At 35.2% G+C, this 15,275-nt stretch overlaps 1 protein-coding gene across 23 annotated transcripts in view; it reads right to left on the bottom strand.

Annotated features, from left to right (window-relative positions):
* Window positions 1-15,275, bottom strand: part of DLG2 (discs large MAGUK scaffold protein 2) — a gene marked incomplete at its 5' end in the record, with an annotated part of 2,112,028 nt that overhangs the window by 26,303 nt on the left and 2,070,450 nt on the right. For 9 of the 23 annotated variants that reach the window (XM_079707355.1, XM_079707356.1, XM_079707360.1 and 6 more), the window contains one exon: window positions 70-169. The exons of the other annotated variants lie outside the window; for them this stretch is intronic. In XM_079707355.1, coding sequence (XP_079563481.1) covers window positions 70-169 — 100 coding nt within the window. The remainder of the gene's footprint in view (window positions 1-69; window positions 170-15,275) is intronic. 23 annotated transcript variants of the gene reach the window in all.

Below are 15,275 nucleotides of genomic sequence, written 5' to 3'. Positions count from 1 at the left end.
TGCGTGTTGCCCGTGAAGGATTTTTTTCTCTTGTGTTGCAGGTGACATTCTCTTCGAGAAGCTACTTACGTTCAGGATCACTGGTTTCCTGCTCACTCTGCTCCTTGTTCTTGTAGAATGGGAATTTTCGTGAAAAGATGAAGCTCTTTTTACGCTTGTCATTGAATGACTGTGAAGGAGAAAAGGCATGGGGCAAAAACAGGGGACGTCTAATTGTTGTCACACTCATGCTGACAAAACAACTAGTTTGTAAAAGCAGAGAGAGCTGTAGTGACGCAAGTGGATAGTCTAAAGGGGTGTGGGAGGGTCCCTAAAGGCAGAGTTTAGTTTCCAGGAGTGTAAATTCTGAAAAATGACACCTTGGAAAAACTGTCTCCTAATTAAAAGGCAGGTAAATGACGATGGGGGAAATGAATATTAAATTGGAAGTAGAAGACCCTCTGTCTGGCTCTGTAACTTGCGAGTTCATCACCTTAGACAGGTAACTGAATCTCTTTGAACCTCAGTATCTACTTCATCTGCATACTGAGGATCATGACAGCAGCTCTTAGGTTGTGAGACTCATGTAAGGCAGTATAAAGTGCTATACAAATGTTATATTTATAATCATCATTATCATCAGGTAGAAAAGACTTTACTACAGATGCTAGACACATCAGTGTCTAGATGTCTTTTTAAATAACTGGAATTTGAGTTACTTCAGCTTGAATTTAATTAAAACCTCAGAGATGTGTGTGGATTTATGATATATGATAATTTAGTTCCCACACAGATATATGATAATTACAGTATTATATTTTCATTCAAAAGAGATTTTAAAGATAATTGAGCTCCAAGCCCTCACTTGTAGACAGGGGGCCAGAGGCACAGAGAGGCTGAGTCCCTTGCCAATATCACAGAGCTAGCTGGTGACAGTCAAGACACCATCAACCAAAATCTATTAAAATTACTGCTAAAGAGGTATTAACTTGATATTCACTCAAGCAAGGGAGATATAACGGCCATTTATCTATATTCTGATATGACAAGAAATAATGGAAGAAGCGCTGTCCTTAAAAATGTAAACCACTCCATTAGCTTAAATGAGGTGGAATTTAAAATAATACAGATAGACATAACAGAATACCTGTATCAGAACTTATTCATTCAAGTGAATATCAAATGTTTGCCTAAAAGACTTCTTAAGAAAATTTCATTTATTCCCACTGTTGCTGTTATGTAAATGCTATCTGGGGTTCTTCTTTGGGAAACGTGTTCTTAATCATTTTATAGGCTATAAGCCATGCAAGTCTTGGTAATTTCATATTGACGTATCATTTTAAAAACATGTTTTGCCAGCTTATTTGACTGACTTGGTTCTGAGGGTCTCTCTCCAAGAAACAAGATTTGTTACCACACAGGTATTAGTGTGACAAAGACTGAAGGTAATTTGACAAGGGGTATTCTAAAACGGTTTTAGCAATGACAGCTGATAGGAATAAATGCAGAGATAGCAAGGTGACTACTTGGAAAAAACAGCACTTGTTTGGATATTTTGGCCCATTGGCGGGAATCAGTTATGTGCTCTTATGAATTTGATGCTTGACGAAATGGTATAAATAACTTATTTTCTTTGTATACTCATGCACTCCTATGTCTAATATCCATTTTGGTAGTCATGTTCATTTAGGAAATATTAAAGTATTAAAATGTTGGCGCTGTCATTCAGTAATTCATTACTTTTTTAGTTACTAGGAAATTTCACCAAAGTCAGTTGAGCTTAATTTTATGTACTATTAAGAAGGCTTTAAGAAAACCAATAAATCAAATATTTAATAAATCCTGAAATTAGGCGACACATTTTGTACTTCATATTCAAGAACTAGAAACACATTCTCAGGGAAAAAAAGAAGTATCACTTCAGAATTTATTGCTCTGCTGACAGCACTTGTGTTCAATATAGTTTTATCATAATTTGTAATTGAGGGATTGGTGTCCAAAGACAAGGCTGGGAACTACCCCCCAAATTTTCCCAGTTAAAAAATGGTAAGTCCTTAAAGGAACATTAAATATTCTTGCATCACTCCAGTTTCATGCCACTTTTACATTTCAAGCATATTTAACTTCAGTAACTGAAAATAAAAGAAAAAAAATATCATGTAAGAATTAATGACACGTGATATTGCAAGATATGTTAGACATTTAACTCCAACGTTATGGATGGCTTGTCATGCAAAAAAAAAACCACTTACATATTTTCATGCAAATACAAAACAATGCCAGGAGGAATAAAGCCTGGGGTTAAAATGTAGACATGAATGCACAATGTGGAGGCCTTTGAGAGCCATATGGGGCCGCATGCAAACCACATCGTTTAAATTGTCTCTTGGGGTCAAAGGAAAACGAAAATGTGTTGTTTGTGATTCATTCTTTTATCTTTTCAAAGCAAGGACTGTAATGTGTTAACATTTCCCAAGTATGAAAATGTTGTGTATCATGAGTCATCTGATTGGGACATCATAATATTTAGCATCACACTTTTTAAAAGAACAGAAAATGCATAATAATTCCTCAAAAATAAAATTATCTAACATATCAGTCTATTACCGAAAGCCACTTTGTACTGGAGTTAAAGAAAAGGTAATGGAATCATTCATTGGTGGTCACATTGCCTTACATTTATGGACACAAAACCAAATCACAACTTCCCTTCACACGCACAGATTTAAAAGTCACACATTTAAGGTCTTAGTTAAACATTTCAACTAGAAGAGGTTATATGTGGTTTATGGTGCTCTAATCTATTCTTTATTTTGTTAGACATGTATAATACCATTATATAAGCTTTTGTTTTCATTGCTGTTAATTTTTTCTTTTAATTTAGAAAAGAAAAATCTGTTACACGAGTGTTAGGTGAGAATAATAAATCAGCACTTTTACTATTCATGGAACACATCGTTCTAAAGCAACTGACGGCTAACCTATAGCTCTATTAATCATACTTGATCAGTGCTATTTTCCTCTACATTACAGTATCTTAAATTCCAATCCATTGTCTTCATGGCAGAAAACTTCTTTGAGCAGAGATTTTGAAAATACCAATCACATGTGGCAAGTGGAAAGCTGGCATATCTAAGAATTCCACTGTGGAATTTGACCTGGATTATTGAGTTCTTATGAACAAAAATGGTAAAAAGACAACAAGTAACATTTGCTGAGCACTTATTATGTGCCAGGCTTGGTTCTAAAGGCTCTGCATATGCGAATCTCCACACTAACTTCATGAGGTTGGTACCATCATTATTCTCACATTACAGATGAGGAAACTAAAGTTTACAAATCTTCTGTTACTTGCCCAGAGTCACACAGTTGGTGAGCAGTAATGTTAGAATCTGAATTTGCAAATATTCCTGGCTGCAAATATTGCTGTTCTTAGAGCAAGAAAAGTTTCTGTAACTCAAGCCTGTTTCAAGTTTATATTTAAAATCATTAGCATCTGACTTTCTTAAGTGACACCGTAATCTGTCTTCTTTCCCACAGCTTCACTGCTTGGCAATTATTTATTTAAGCCATCAGATGCTATTGGCTTCAACAATATTTTTGTGGGATATCCTGCTACAATTTTTTGAGACCCTTTCATGTTTCTGAGGGTTCTATTCTATTGTACTTGTTTTTAAATAATGTACAAAAATAAAGTAAAAAAATTTCAGTGGGACAGTTTATGAATGGCTTTTAAAAGGTAAGTGCCCATGAGGGGCAAATTTATAGACAAAGTAGATTAGTGGTTGGTTGGGGCTGAGTGAGGGTAGGGGGTATAGAGAATGGGAAGTGACAGCTAATGCGTATAGTGTTAGTATTAGGAGAGATGAAAATGTTCTAAAATTAGATTGTGGTGATGGTTGCATAACCCTATGAATATACTAAACAACACTGAATTGGACACTTTAAGTCTGTGAATTGTATACTATGTGAATTATATCTCAATAAGGTCTTAAAAAATGAAAAAAAACCCTCTCCCTAACCTCCACACTATGGGATGAAAGCAAACAATCACAGCATGTTTTGAATTTTACTTGGTGTAAATATATTTTATCTTTAATTGAATGAGAGGAAACCTCCCTCCACAACCCTTGCAATCAATCAGATACACATGCCTTGTTTATCTGATTCTGTTGTGTCTCTGTTAAATGAATACCTTTCATGTTGTGACAGACATCAGAACACTCATTCCAGGAGTCAGCATATTATTACTGTCACTCAGAAGTTGCCAAGTTGTTAGGTCAAATGGCACAAAATTGTGCAGCCTGACCCCAGAATGTAATGGCATTGGTGAACTGGTTTAAGGTAAAATACACGCTTCATGAAGAAAAGAAACAAAACAAAAAACTCAAATTGCTCCTTCTCCCACCCAAATCCCATGTTTTTAAAGACACATGAGTGAATCTTGATGTGTTTTTATCCTTTTCGTTCAGAAAACTTTAAAAAGAGGGGCATTTTAAAGTTTTTCTTCTTCGTGTTCTATTTTTTCAAGCTTCAAATGTTTCATAGTTCTAAAAAGCCACATTCAAGATATGAATGTTCTCTGGGCAGAATTTGATTTAAATGTATACTGAGCTCATATACACCTTTTTCTGTGACCTCTTTGATCTCTTATAAATGTTTCTTTCCTCTTCATTCTTGTCTCTCCTCCTCTAAAATAATTGTGTTCCCTTTGGAAGGTTGTTACTATAAGTTTGGGCCACCACTTTGTATTATGCACATCATGTTTTCATACAGAAAAAAAGAGAAGTTTTAAACAAGAGAGGTCCAAAAACAAGTAACAATGAAACAAAGAGGTTGTTAAAGGAAAGACAAGAGTTGGCCTGAAATATGTCTGTTTTAGAAACGTGTCTGAATGCATGTGTGTCTGTAACAGTGTCCCAGGGTTCTGTTTGCAAGGCTAATGAATTAATGCATCTAGGCATTGAGCATCAATGGCTGGTAACATCATACACACAAAAAGACAATCAGATGAATGTGCTTCCTGATGGGAAAACAAAATATTACCACAAAGTAGTTCTGTAAACCTCTACTCTCAAAAGAAAAGGAAAGAAAACCCTCCCTTGCCAATGAGTCTGAATCTAACCAAACCTCTAGATCCAACTACCAGTTTACAGAAATAAAGAGGACAGAGAAACCTGCTAAATTATACTACAAAGAAAATCTGGAGCAAACTCTATAAGACAAATGACCTGGTTTCTTAAATATAAAAATGGAAACAAAAACAAAAAAATGGGGGAAAACATATAAATCAGAAGAGAACTAAGAGGGATCAACCAATTGCAATAGACTTCACTTCTGGTTCAAGCAAAGAAATTGTATAATAAAGAAACAAAAAAGCATTTATGATACTTATGAGTCAATTTAAGACCTGAAATAGATAGAATATTAATCCAATAATTATTAATTTTTAAGTGTGATAAATGGCATTGTGGTCATGCCATATTTAAGTAGTTACAGTTGAAATGATATAATGCATTGAATTTGCTTCAAAAACATATGGGAGAAACATAGTACTCTGACTACTTACCCTCAGAATATATTCTAAAGATAGAATTGTAAAGAAATTTTGAACTTCACTTAGGAGGCTTATTGTCGGTTGAATTCTGAAACTATTTGGTGTGTGAGTAAAGAGCAAGTGAGTAAAACACACCGATGTTGTGAAACAAGGTTATCCTTGTGAAAGAAGGGTAAGGTACAATCATGGAATGAAGTAAGGAGAGGAAAAATCTTATGATGGTAAAGAGTAATTAGAAGCATCTGCTATAAATTTATGATTTTTCTAAACAAATTTATTTTTCTTTCTCTGCCCATTAAAGGAGGCTAGATGTAATGATATCCCAGAAGCAAAAAGCACACCTGGTGCTCAGATTTTGTTTTCTAAATACCATTTCCTACAAAAAAGAGCTAGGTTTTTGTTTTCTTTTTGAGAAATGGCTGATTCCATGAGCAGGTAAAGTAAAAGGTAAGTCTGAAACATTCTGTTGGACTGGAAAGTAAAAAGTACTAAACATAAACACAAAAATAACACAAAATTTAGAAAACCTAGAACTAAGGATGGCATGTCAAAAGGACACCAAAGCCAGTTTAAAAGGGATCACAACAGCCAAATCTAGACAAGTTGAATACTAAAATGAATAATGACAGAAATGGAGTATAGCACATTGAATTAAAAAAGAAAATTGTAAGTCCATAAAGTTTACCCAAAATACCTAAATTAAATAATTAATAATGGGGAAAAAGAGAAAGTTCTCTTATGTAGAATGCTAATAACTAGAGAAGAAATAATAAAGTTAGGAAATCACCATTTTTTGACTACCATAATAATAATTAATTCAGGCAAGAATCATCAGTGGTTACTAAAACTATTGATTAAAAATTTGTTGATGAACAGGATACATTATCTTCTTTTTCTTTCATTTCTAATTTTATTGATTTGAGTCCTCTCCCTCTTTTTCTTGATGGGTCTGGCTAAAGGTTTATCAATTTCGTTTATCTTCTCAAAGAACCAGCTTTTAGTTTTACTGATCTTTGCTATTGTTTTCTTAGTTTCTATTTCATTTATTTCTGCTCTGATCTTTATGATTTCTTTCCTTCTACTAACTTTGGGTTTTGTTTGTTTTTCTTTCTCTAGTTCCTTTAGGTGTAAGGTTAGATAGTTTATTTGAGATTTCTCTTGTTTCTTGAGGTAGGATTGTATTGCTATAAACTTTCCTCTTAGAACTGCTTTTGCTGCATCCCATAGGTTTTGGGTCATCGTGTTTTTGTTGTCATTTGTCTCTATGTATTTTTTGATTGCCTCTTTGATTTCTTCAGTGATGTCTTGGTTATTTAGTAACGTATTGTTTAGCCTCCATGTGTTTGTGTTTTTTATGTTTTTTTCCCTGTAATTTATTTCTAATCTCATAGCGTTGTGGTCAGAAAAGATGCTTGATATGATTTCAACTTTCTTAAATTTACCAAGGCTTGATTTGTGACCCAAGATATGATCTATCCTGGAGAATGTTCTGTGTGCACTTGAGAAGAAAGTGTAATCTGTTGTTTTTGGATGGAATGTCCTATAAATATCAATTAAATCTATCTGGTCTATTGTGTCATCTAAAGCTTGTGTCTCCTTATTAATTTTCTGTCTGGATGATCTGTCCATTGGTGTAAGTGAGGTGTTAAAGTCCCCCACTATTATTGTGTTACTGTTGATTTCTTCTTTTATAGCTGTTAGCATTTGCCTTATGTACTGAGGTGTTCCTATGTTGGGTGCATATGTATTTGTAACTATTATATCTTCTTCTTGGATTGAACCCTTGATCATTATATAGTGTCCTTCCTTGTCTCTTGTAACATTCTTTATTTTATTTTTATTTTATTTTATTTTATTTTTTTGTGGTACACAGGCCTCTCACTGCTGTGGTCTCTCCCATTGTGGAGCACAGGCTCCAGACGCGCAGGCTCAGTGGCCATGGCTCACGGGCCCAGCTGCTCCGCGGCATGTGGGATCTTCCCAGACTGGCGCACAAACCCATATCCCCTGCATCAGCAGGCGGACTCTCAACCACTGCGCCACCAGGGAAGCCCCATTCTTTGTTTTAAAGTCTATTTTACCTGATATGAGTATTGCTACTCCAGCTTTCTTTTGATTTCCATTTGCATGGAAAATCTTTTTCCATTCCCTCACTTTCAGTCTGTATGTGTCCCTATGTCTGAAGTGGGTCTCTTGTAGACAGCATATATATGGGTCTTATTTTCGTATCCATTCAATGAGCCTGTGACTTTTGGTTGGAGCATTAAATCCATTCACATTTAAGGTAATTATTGATATGTATGTTCCTATTAGCATTTTCTTAATTGTTTTGGGTTTGTTTTTGTAGGTTCTTTCCTTCTCTTGTGTTTCCCACTTGGAGAAGTTCCTTTAGCATTTGTTGTAGAGCTGGTTTGATGGTGCTGAATTCTCTTAGCTTTTGCTTGTCTGTAAAGCTTTTGATTTCTCCATCGAATCTGAATGAGATCCTTGCTGGATAGAGTAATCTTGGTCGTAGGTTCTTCCCTTTCATCACTTTAAATACATCGTGCCACTCCCTTCTGGCTTGTAGAGTTTCTGTTGAGAAATCAGCTGTTAACCTTATGGGAGTTCCCTTGTATGTTATCTGTTGTTTTTCCCTTGTTGTTTTTAATAATTTTTCTTTGTCTTTAATTTTTGTCAGTTTGACTACTATGTGTCTCAGCATGTTTCTCCTTGGGTTTATCCTGCCTGGGGCTCTCTGTGCTTCCTGGACTTGGCTGGCTATTTCCTTTCCCACGTTAGGGAAGTTTTCGACTATAATCTCTTCAAATATTTTCTCAGTTCCTTTCTCTCTCTCTTCACCTTCTGGGACCCCTATAATGTGAATGTGGGTGTCTTTAATGCTGTCCCAGAGATCCCTTAGGCTGTCTTCATTTCTTTTCATTCTTTTTTCTTTGTTCTATTCCGCGGCAGTGAACTCCACCATTCTGTCTTCCAGGTCACTTATCCGTTCTTCTGCCTCAGTTATTCTGCTATTGATTCCTTCTAGTGTATTTTTCAATTCAGTTATTGTATTGTTCATCTCTGTTTGTTTGTTCTTTAATTTTTCTAGGTCTTTGTTAAACATTTCTTGCATCTTCTTGATCTTTGCCTCCATTCTTTTTCCGAGGTCCTGGATCATCTTCACTATCATTATTCTGAATTCTTTTTCTGAAAGGTTGCCTATCTCCACTTCATTTAGTTGTTTTTCTGGGGTTTTATCTTGTTCCTTTATCTGGTACATAGTCTTCTGCCTTTTCATTTTGTCTATCTTTCTGTGAATGTGGTTTTCATTCCACAGGTTGCAGGACTGCAGTTCTTCTTGCTTCTGATGTATGCCCTCTCGGGATACTTATCTTATAACAGATTAATCATTAAAAAGGTGGGTAGGAGCTTCCCTGGTGGTGCAGTGGTTAAGAATCCGCCTGCCAATGCAGGGGACATGGGTTCAAGCCCTGGTCCAGGAAGATCCCACATGTCACGGAGCAACTAAGTCCATGTGCCACAACTACCAAGCCTGCGTGCTACAACTACCGAAGCCGTGCACCTAGAGCCTGTGCTCTCCAAGAAGAGAAGCCACTGCAATGAGAAGCCTGTGCACTGCAATGAGGAGTAGCCCCCGCCCACTGCAGCTGCAGAAAGCTCGCGTGCAGCAATGAAGACCCAACATAGCCAAAAAAAAAAAAAAAAAAAAAAAAAAAATTGGTAAAAGTGCCTTTATGGTGGAGTAATCTGGCAGACACCACCTTAACCAAGTGATCAAACTTAGCATCACAATATAGTGGTATACCCTGATACCATGTGCCTCCTGATGGAAAGCACTGAGAAGTATACAGTATCACTGATATAATATCCTTGCCAAAAATGCATTAGATGAAGCTAACCATGAAGATAATCAGCAAATTAAAATTAAGAAACATCCTCTTAATCCTCTTATGTCACTGTCATAAAAAACAGAAAAGGCTAAAGAACCATTCTAGATTAAAGGAGGTTAAGGAAATAGGACAAATGAAATGCAGTGTGTGATCCTGGATTGAATTCTGGATTAGAACAACAACAACAACAGGCCATAATTTCTACAATGTCCTCTCGAAATAGTTCAGGGGAGATTATCTATCTATAAATATCTCATATATTTGAGAATATACAAAACAAGATTGACCATGAGTTGGTAATTGTTGAAGCTAATAGGTACAGAGGTTCATAATTCTATTCTTTCTACATTTTTGTAAGCCTGAAAATTTTCATAATAATGAACTTCGTCTCTTAACTTATACCATACACCAAAATTTTCTAGAGATAGATTGCAGACCTAATTCTAAAAGCTTGAAGTATACGATTTCTAGAAGAAAACAGAATATACTTGTAATCTGAGGAAGGCAAAGATTTTGTGGATAAAACATAAAAGCACTAATGGTAAATTTTAAAAAATGGTAAACTGGATTTCATCATTAAAAACTTTTGCTTTTCAAAAGAGGTCATTAAGAAAATAAAAAACCAAGCCACAAACTGGGAAACAATGTTTAAAATACGTACATCTGATAAAGGATTTTTATTCAGAATATTTAAAAACTCCTACAACTGAACAATAAAAAGCAAAAACATACAATATTAAATGGGCAAAAGACTCAACTGGATATTGAACATAAGATATGCAAATGGTCAGTAAGCATGTGAAAAACATCATTAATCATCAGAGAAATTAAAGCCAAAGCAAGATACCACTCCATACCCACTAGAGTGGCTGAAAATAAAAAGACTGACAATATTAGGTGTTGGTAAGGATGTGAAGCAATTGGAACTCTCATATAAATTGTTAGTGGGAATGCAAAGTGGTATAGCCACTTTGAAAACACTTGGACAGTTTCTTGTAAAGTTTATCATACAGCTAACCTATGATTCAGCAATTTACCCTTAGATGTTTACTCAAGAGAAAAACATGTCCACAAAAAGGTGTGTATAAGAATGTTCATAATTCCCCAAATGGGAATTCTAATGTCCATCAACAGGTAAATTGATAAATTGTGATATATTGATACACACAATATATTGCTATTGCTACTCAGCAATAAAAAGGATTGAACTACCAATATAAGCAACAACATGGATGAATCTCAAAAGCATTATAAAGTCACAGAAGGCAGACACAAAAGAGTATGTATGTATGATTCCAATTATAAGAAGTTCTAGAACAGGCAAAACTAAGATATGGTGGTAGAAATCAAATTCGTGGTTGAAAAGTGAGAAACTGTGTCTTTATCATGGCTAGAACCACAACACTTCCCCAAAATATATTTCTAGCCTAGGCTACTCTCCTAAATATATATAGGTATATCTTCTTTTTTTTTTTAATTGAAGTATAGTTGACTTATAGGTATATATTCTATATCTTGACTTGGGTGCTGGTTATAGAAACCCTTCCCCCTTTGTCCACCTCATGAACACTGACTCATTTTTAAGGTTATATGCTCAGATGTTCTACCCAAGGCTGTCACAGTGAATCTACTCATTTTTACATAGCTATCTCCTACTACATTGTGATCTCAGAGCAGGCACCACATCCCTTTCATTTCTGTATCTAGGATCTAGAGCAGGTAGGTACTCAAATATTCGTCAAATGAATGCATGGACTGAAGTGCTAAGGGATGATTCCCACTGGGAATATGGGGAGAAACTTTTGGCAAAAAAGGAGAAGAAAAAGAAGGAAGAGAAGGAATATAACAAACATTTGGAGAAAAGGGGGAGAAGTAATGGAAGAAAAAGAACCATGGCCAAATGAATAATGGTTTTTTTTTAAATTGCATTTCTTGGCAGTTATCTCTCAGAATTTGTTTTTCTCATAATTCTGTGCTCAATGATCTGATCTAGTTGCTGTTTATTATTAGTAATAAAAATGTGCTGGCTCAGCTATTTGCTTGTTTAATCTCTGAGCCTCAGTTCTGAATATTTATATGTGATAATGTATAAAAAGCTATTATCATAGTGCCTGACATTTATTAAAGCTCAATAAATAGGAGCCAATTATTTTAATGGTGACATATCATTAGAGAGTATTTGGAAGCATCAGCTTTAATGAATGCTTAACAACGGAATGAAATTAGAAATGTGTAACGAAAAAGAAATTTAGAAAATCCCCAAATATGTGGACATTAAAAAAAACGAAAACACTATCCTAACTAACCAATGGGTCAAAGAAGAAATTATAAGGAAACTAGAAAAGACTTTGATATGAATGAGAATAAAGACACAGATACTAAAACTTATGGCAGCTAAAGCAATATTTAGAGGAAAACTTATAGCTATAATATTAAATATTACAGCTATAATATTAAAAAAAGATCTCAAATCAAAAGTCTAACCTTCCACCTTAAGGCACTGGAAAAAAGACCAAGCTAAGCCTAAAGCAAGCAGAAAAAGGCAAATAATAAAGATTAGAGCAGAAATTAATGAACTATAGAGAAGAGAAAAACAACAGAGAGAAATCAAGAAAACCAAAAGTTAGTTCTTTGAAAAGATTAACAAATTGATAACTGTTAGACTGGCTAAGAAAAAAAGAGGGAAGACTCATTACTAAAATAAGGAATAAAAAAGGAGATGTCATTACTGACCCTACAGAAATAAAAAGAATTATAAAGAAATACTATGATCAGTTGTATACCAGTAAATTAGACAATTTAGATGGACAAATGAAATGAACAAGTTCCTAGAAAGACACAAATTACCAAAAGTGACTCAAGAAGAAAAATAACTCTGAACAGATTGATAACAAATAAAGAGATTAAATTAGTAATTTGAAAAACTAGCCACAAAGAAAAGCCCAGGCCTAGCTGGCTTCACTGGTGAATTCTACTAAACATTTAAAAAAGAATAAATATCAATTCTTCTCAAACTTCCAAAAGACAGAACTCATTCTATACGGCACCATACCAGACACCAAAATTAGAAAGTATATCACAATAAATAAAAACTACAAACCAATACATCTTATAAGCATAATAACAACTTAATATTTCATCAAATGGATTTACCACAATTGGCTTAAACATTCCTGTATTATTGGATACTTCTGTAGTTTCCCATTTTTAAGTACTCTATGTTGCAATGAAAATAACATTTTTTGTATTTCAAATTATTTCCTTGGGATAGATTTTTAGAAGTTGAATTATTGAGTTAAAAATTATGGATGGCTAAAAAAATGACACGTGCCAAACTACTTTCAAAATGATCTGTACTAACTGACATCTCCTCTAGCAACCATTTATTCTTAATTTATAATTGGTCCCAATGACGTGTCCTGTCTGCTTTTTTTTCTCCCCTTCTAACACCCCCTACACAATCCTAATTACCCCATTGCAATGTAAGGCTTCTATGAGAAAGGAACATTTTAAGTCTGTTAGCCAAGGGCAAGATTTATTTAATCAAGTTGAAAGAAAACACTGATACATCCCACAACTGGGAAATTAAGCTTTGTTTTATTTATTATCAAATTCTCTGCTTGAAGAGTAACTTTTCTAAGAGAAATTATTTGTCACAGAGTGTAAACTTTACATTAAAATCTGAAGCTACCAGACAATAAAAATTACTATGAAAATAATATATTTACAATTCAGGGCATCATACCCAGAGGCATACTGAAATAACTGGTCAGACTATTATTCTTGAGTAGTTCATGAGTATTGTACCAGTACTACTACAATCAAATGAAAAGTAAGACTTTGATCTATTACTGTAGACAGTATTCTCTAAATGACCTGAAGACTCTTTCAAACTTGCTCCTGATTTTTTTTTTTTTTTTTTGCGAGGTTGGGGTAAGGAGGTTATCATTCTGGATACAGAGCTCTGGTGCTAGTTTTAGTTATTTGTTAAGATTCAAAGTATTCCAGCATGGATGTGGACATGACCTCAAATTGGGAGAATCAAAGTATCAGAGAATCAAACATCAGAGACAGTGCTGTTGTACTGAGTTGTCTACAACGGAGCTTCTTCCACAGTCCATCCCATCTTGCAAACTTGAAACTTTGTGTGGTCACTGGGCCATAGCTACAGTTGTTGGAAAAAGTAAAAATGGCTTTCTTCAAGTTCATTGTAGCTGATGGAACCTTCATGCTGCTGTTAGTTAGGGGGTCACTCATTCATTTATTTATTCACTTTATTTATTAATACATTTCTGATTTTCACTATTCACTTTATTCATTAATACATTTATTTAGTGAATGGCTACCACGTCCTTTTATGTGCCAAGCCCTCTGCTGAGCCCTTAGCAATTTGGTCTTCACTTAAATAGATATTGATATTTGTGACTAGTGCAAAGGATGATAACATTCAGTAATGCATTCTGACAATGTGGCATTTTCTTTGTCAATTCATGCATCATTTTGTGTAGTAGACTCCACAAGAAATTGCCAAGCTATGTGATTCTGATTAGTTGCTTCAGAATTCTAGAATTGTCCAGCATTTTGGCATTAAGCCACACAATACTAATGGCTTATGCAACAACCCACAGGATCTGAAACCAAAGCAAAACCAAGCAAAAAACCCCCAAAACTTGCATTTCCAACTTTACTCATTTTCAAGATGTTCTCATCAGTGGGACACATTGGAATGATTTTTAAATCTCATGTGTTAGACAGAAAAATGGGGATCAGAATAGTTGAATGGATCAGATGTTGGTCACACTGTTAATTTCTTGATTTCTACGTTAATGGTTTTTTGCCCTTTCTTTCCTCCCTCCTTTCCTCCCTCCTTCCCTTCCTTTCCTTTGATTGTTATTTGCTACAACTCAAAGGTTCTAGTCAAAGCCTAGAGGGTTAAGCCTACAAGATGTGGATGTCAGGACATAATTGACCATAAGCAAGTGTCCGCTGGAAAAGCTCTAGGAGTCACAGATGGGGGTCCAATCAGCTGATTGGTGTTGGACGGGAAGAATGCCCTTAAGGAGCCACAGAAGCCAACAAGCGTCCATGCGGAGTTGAGAATCAGACTGAGAAGCAGGAGGAGACCTGGGTCTCCACTGTGACTTGGGTAAGTCACCTCATATCTCTGGGCCTGTTTCTCCATCTGAAGAACAAGGTGCTCGGACCAGCTGATCGCTGAGGTTTCTTTCATCTCAATCTTTCACAGAATCTGAAACCTCATTCAAGGTCAAGTTAAAGAAATTCCGTTTTTCTTCTTTCTGTTTTAGCATTCTCTAAATACACTGATAATTGAGAGGGTTCTTCTATTCCTATGATTTTTTTGTTCTCCAAAATCTGGAGTTTTACAAAATAGCTGATAATGTCCTAACCTGAATGAAATCCCATTTAATTATATTCAATGAACCTTACCTGAGCACCCACAAGGTTGTTAGGCTTATTCTCTATTATACTCCTCTCCCTCCTCGTCACACAGACTCAACCAGTTTGCAATCTGAGTTCTCTAACTGCCTTATTGAAGTTAGTTTTATGTTTCATCTTCAGTCTAACTCTGTAAGGATGAGGATCTTGTCTTAAAGTTTTCTTTTGCACTTCCCCCAGTGCCCCAGAACAGCATGTGGAACAAAATCGGTAACAGGGACTTGCTAATCATAATAGCATTTTCCTCCCTAATATTTGTTAAATGCTTACCCAAAGGGGAAGTACTTTTCTAAGTGAGTTACATGGGTTAACTATTCTAAGTGCTTTTCACTAATTATCAACTATTTTGTGTCCACATTTTACATACAAGGAAACCGAGGTACAGAGCA

The sequence above is a fragment of the Hyperoodon ampullatus genome, assembly GCF_949752795.1.
Source record: "Hyperoodon ampullatus genome assembly, chromosome: 7".
Taxonomy (NCBI): domain Eukaryota; kingdom Metazoa; phylum Chordata; class Mammalia; order Artiodactyla; family Ziphiidae; genus Hyperoodon; species Hyperoodon ampullatus.
Note: the sequence above shows the minus strand (reverse complement) of the source record. Positions and strands in the feature narration are given on the sequence as shown.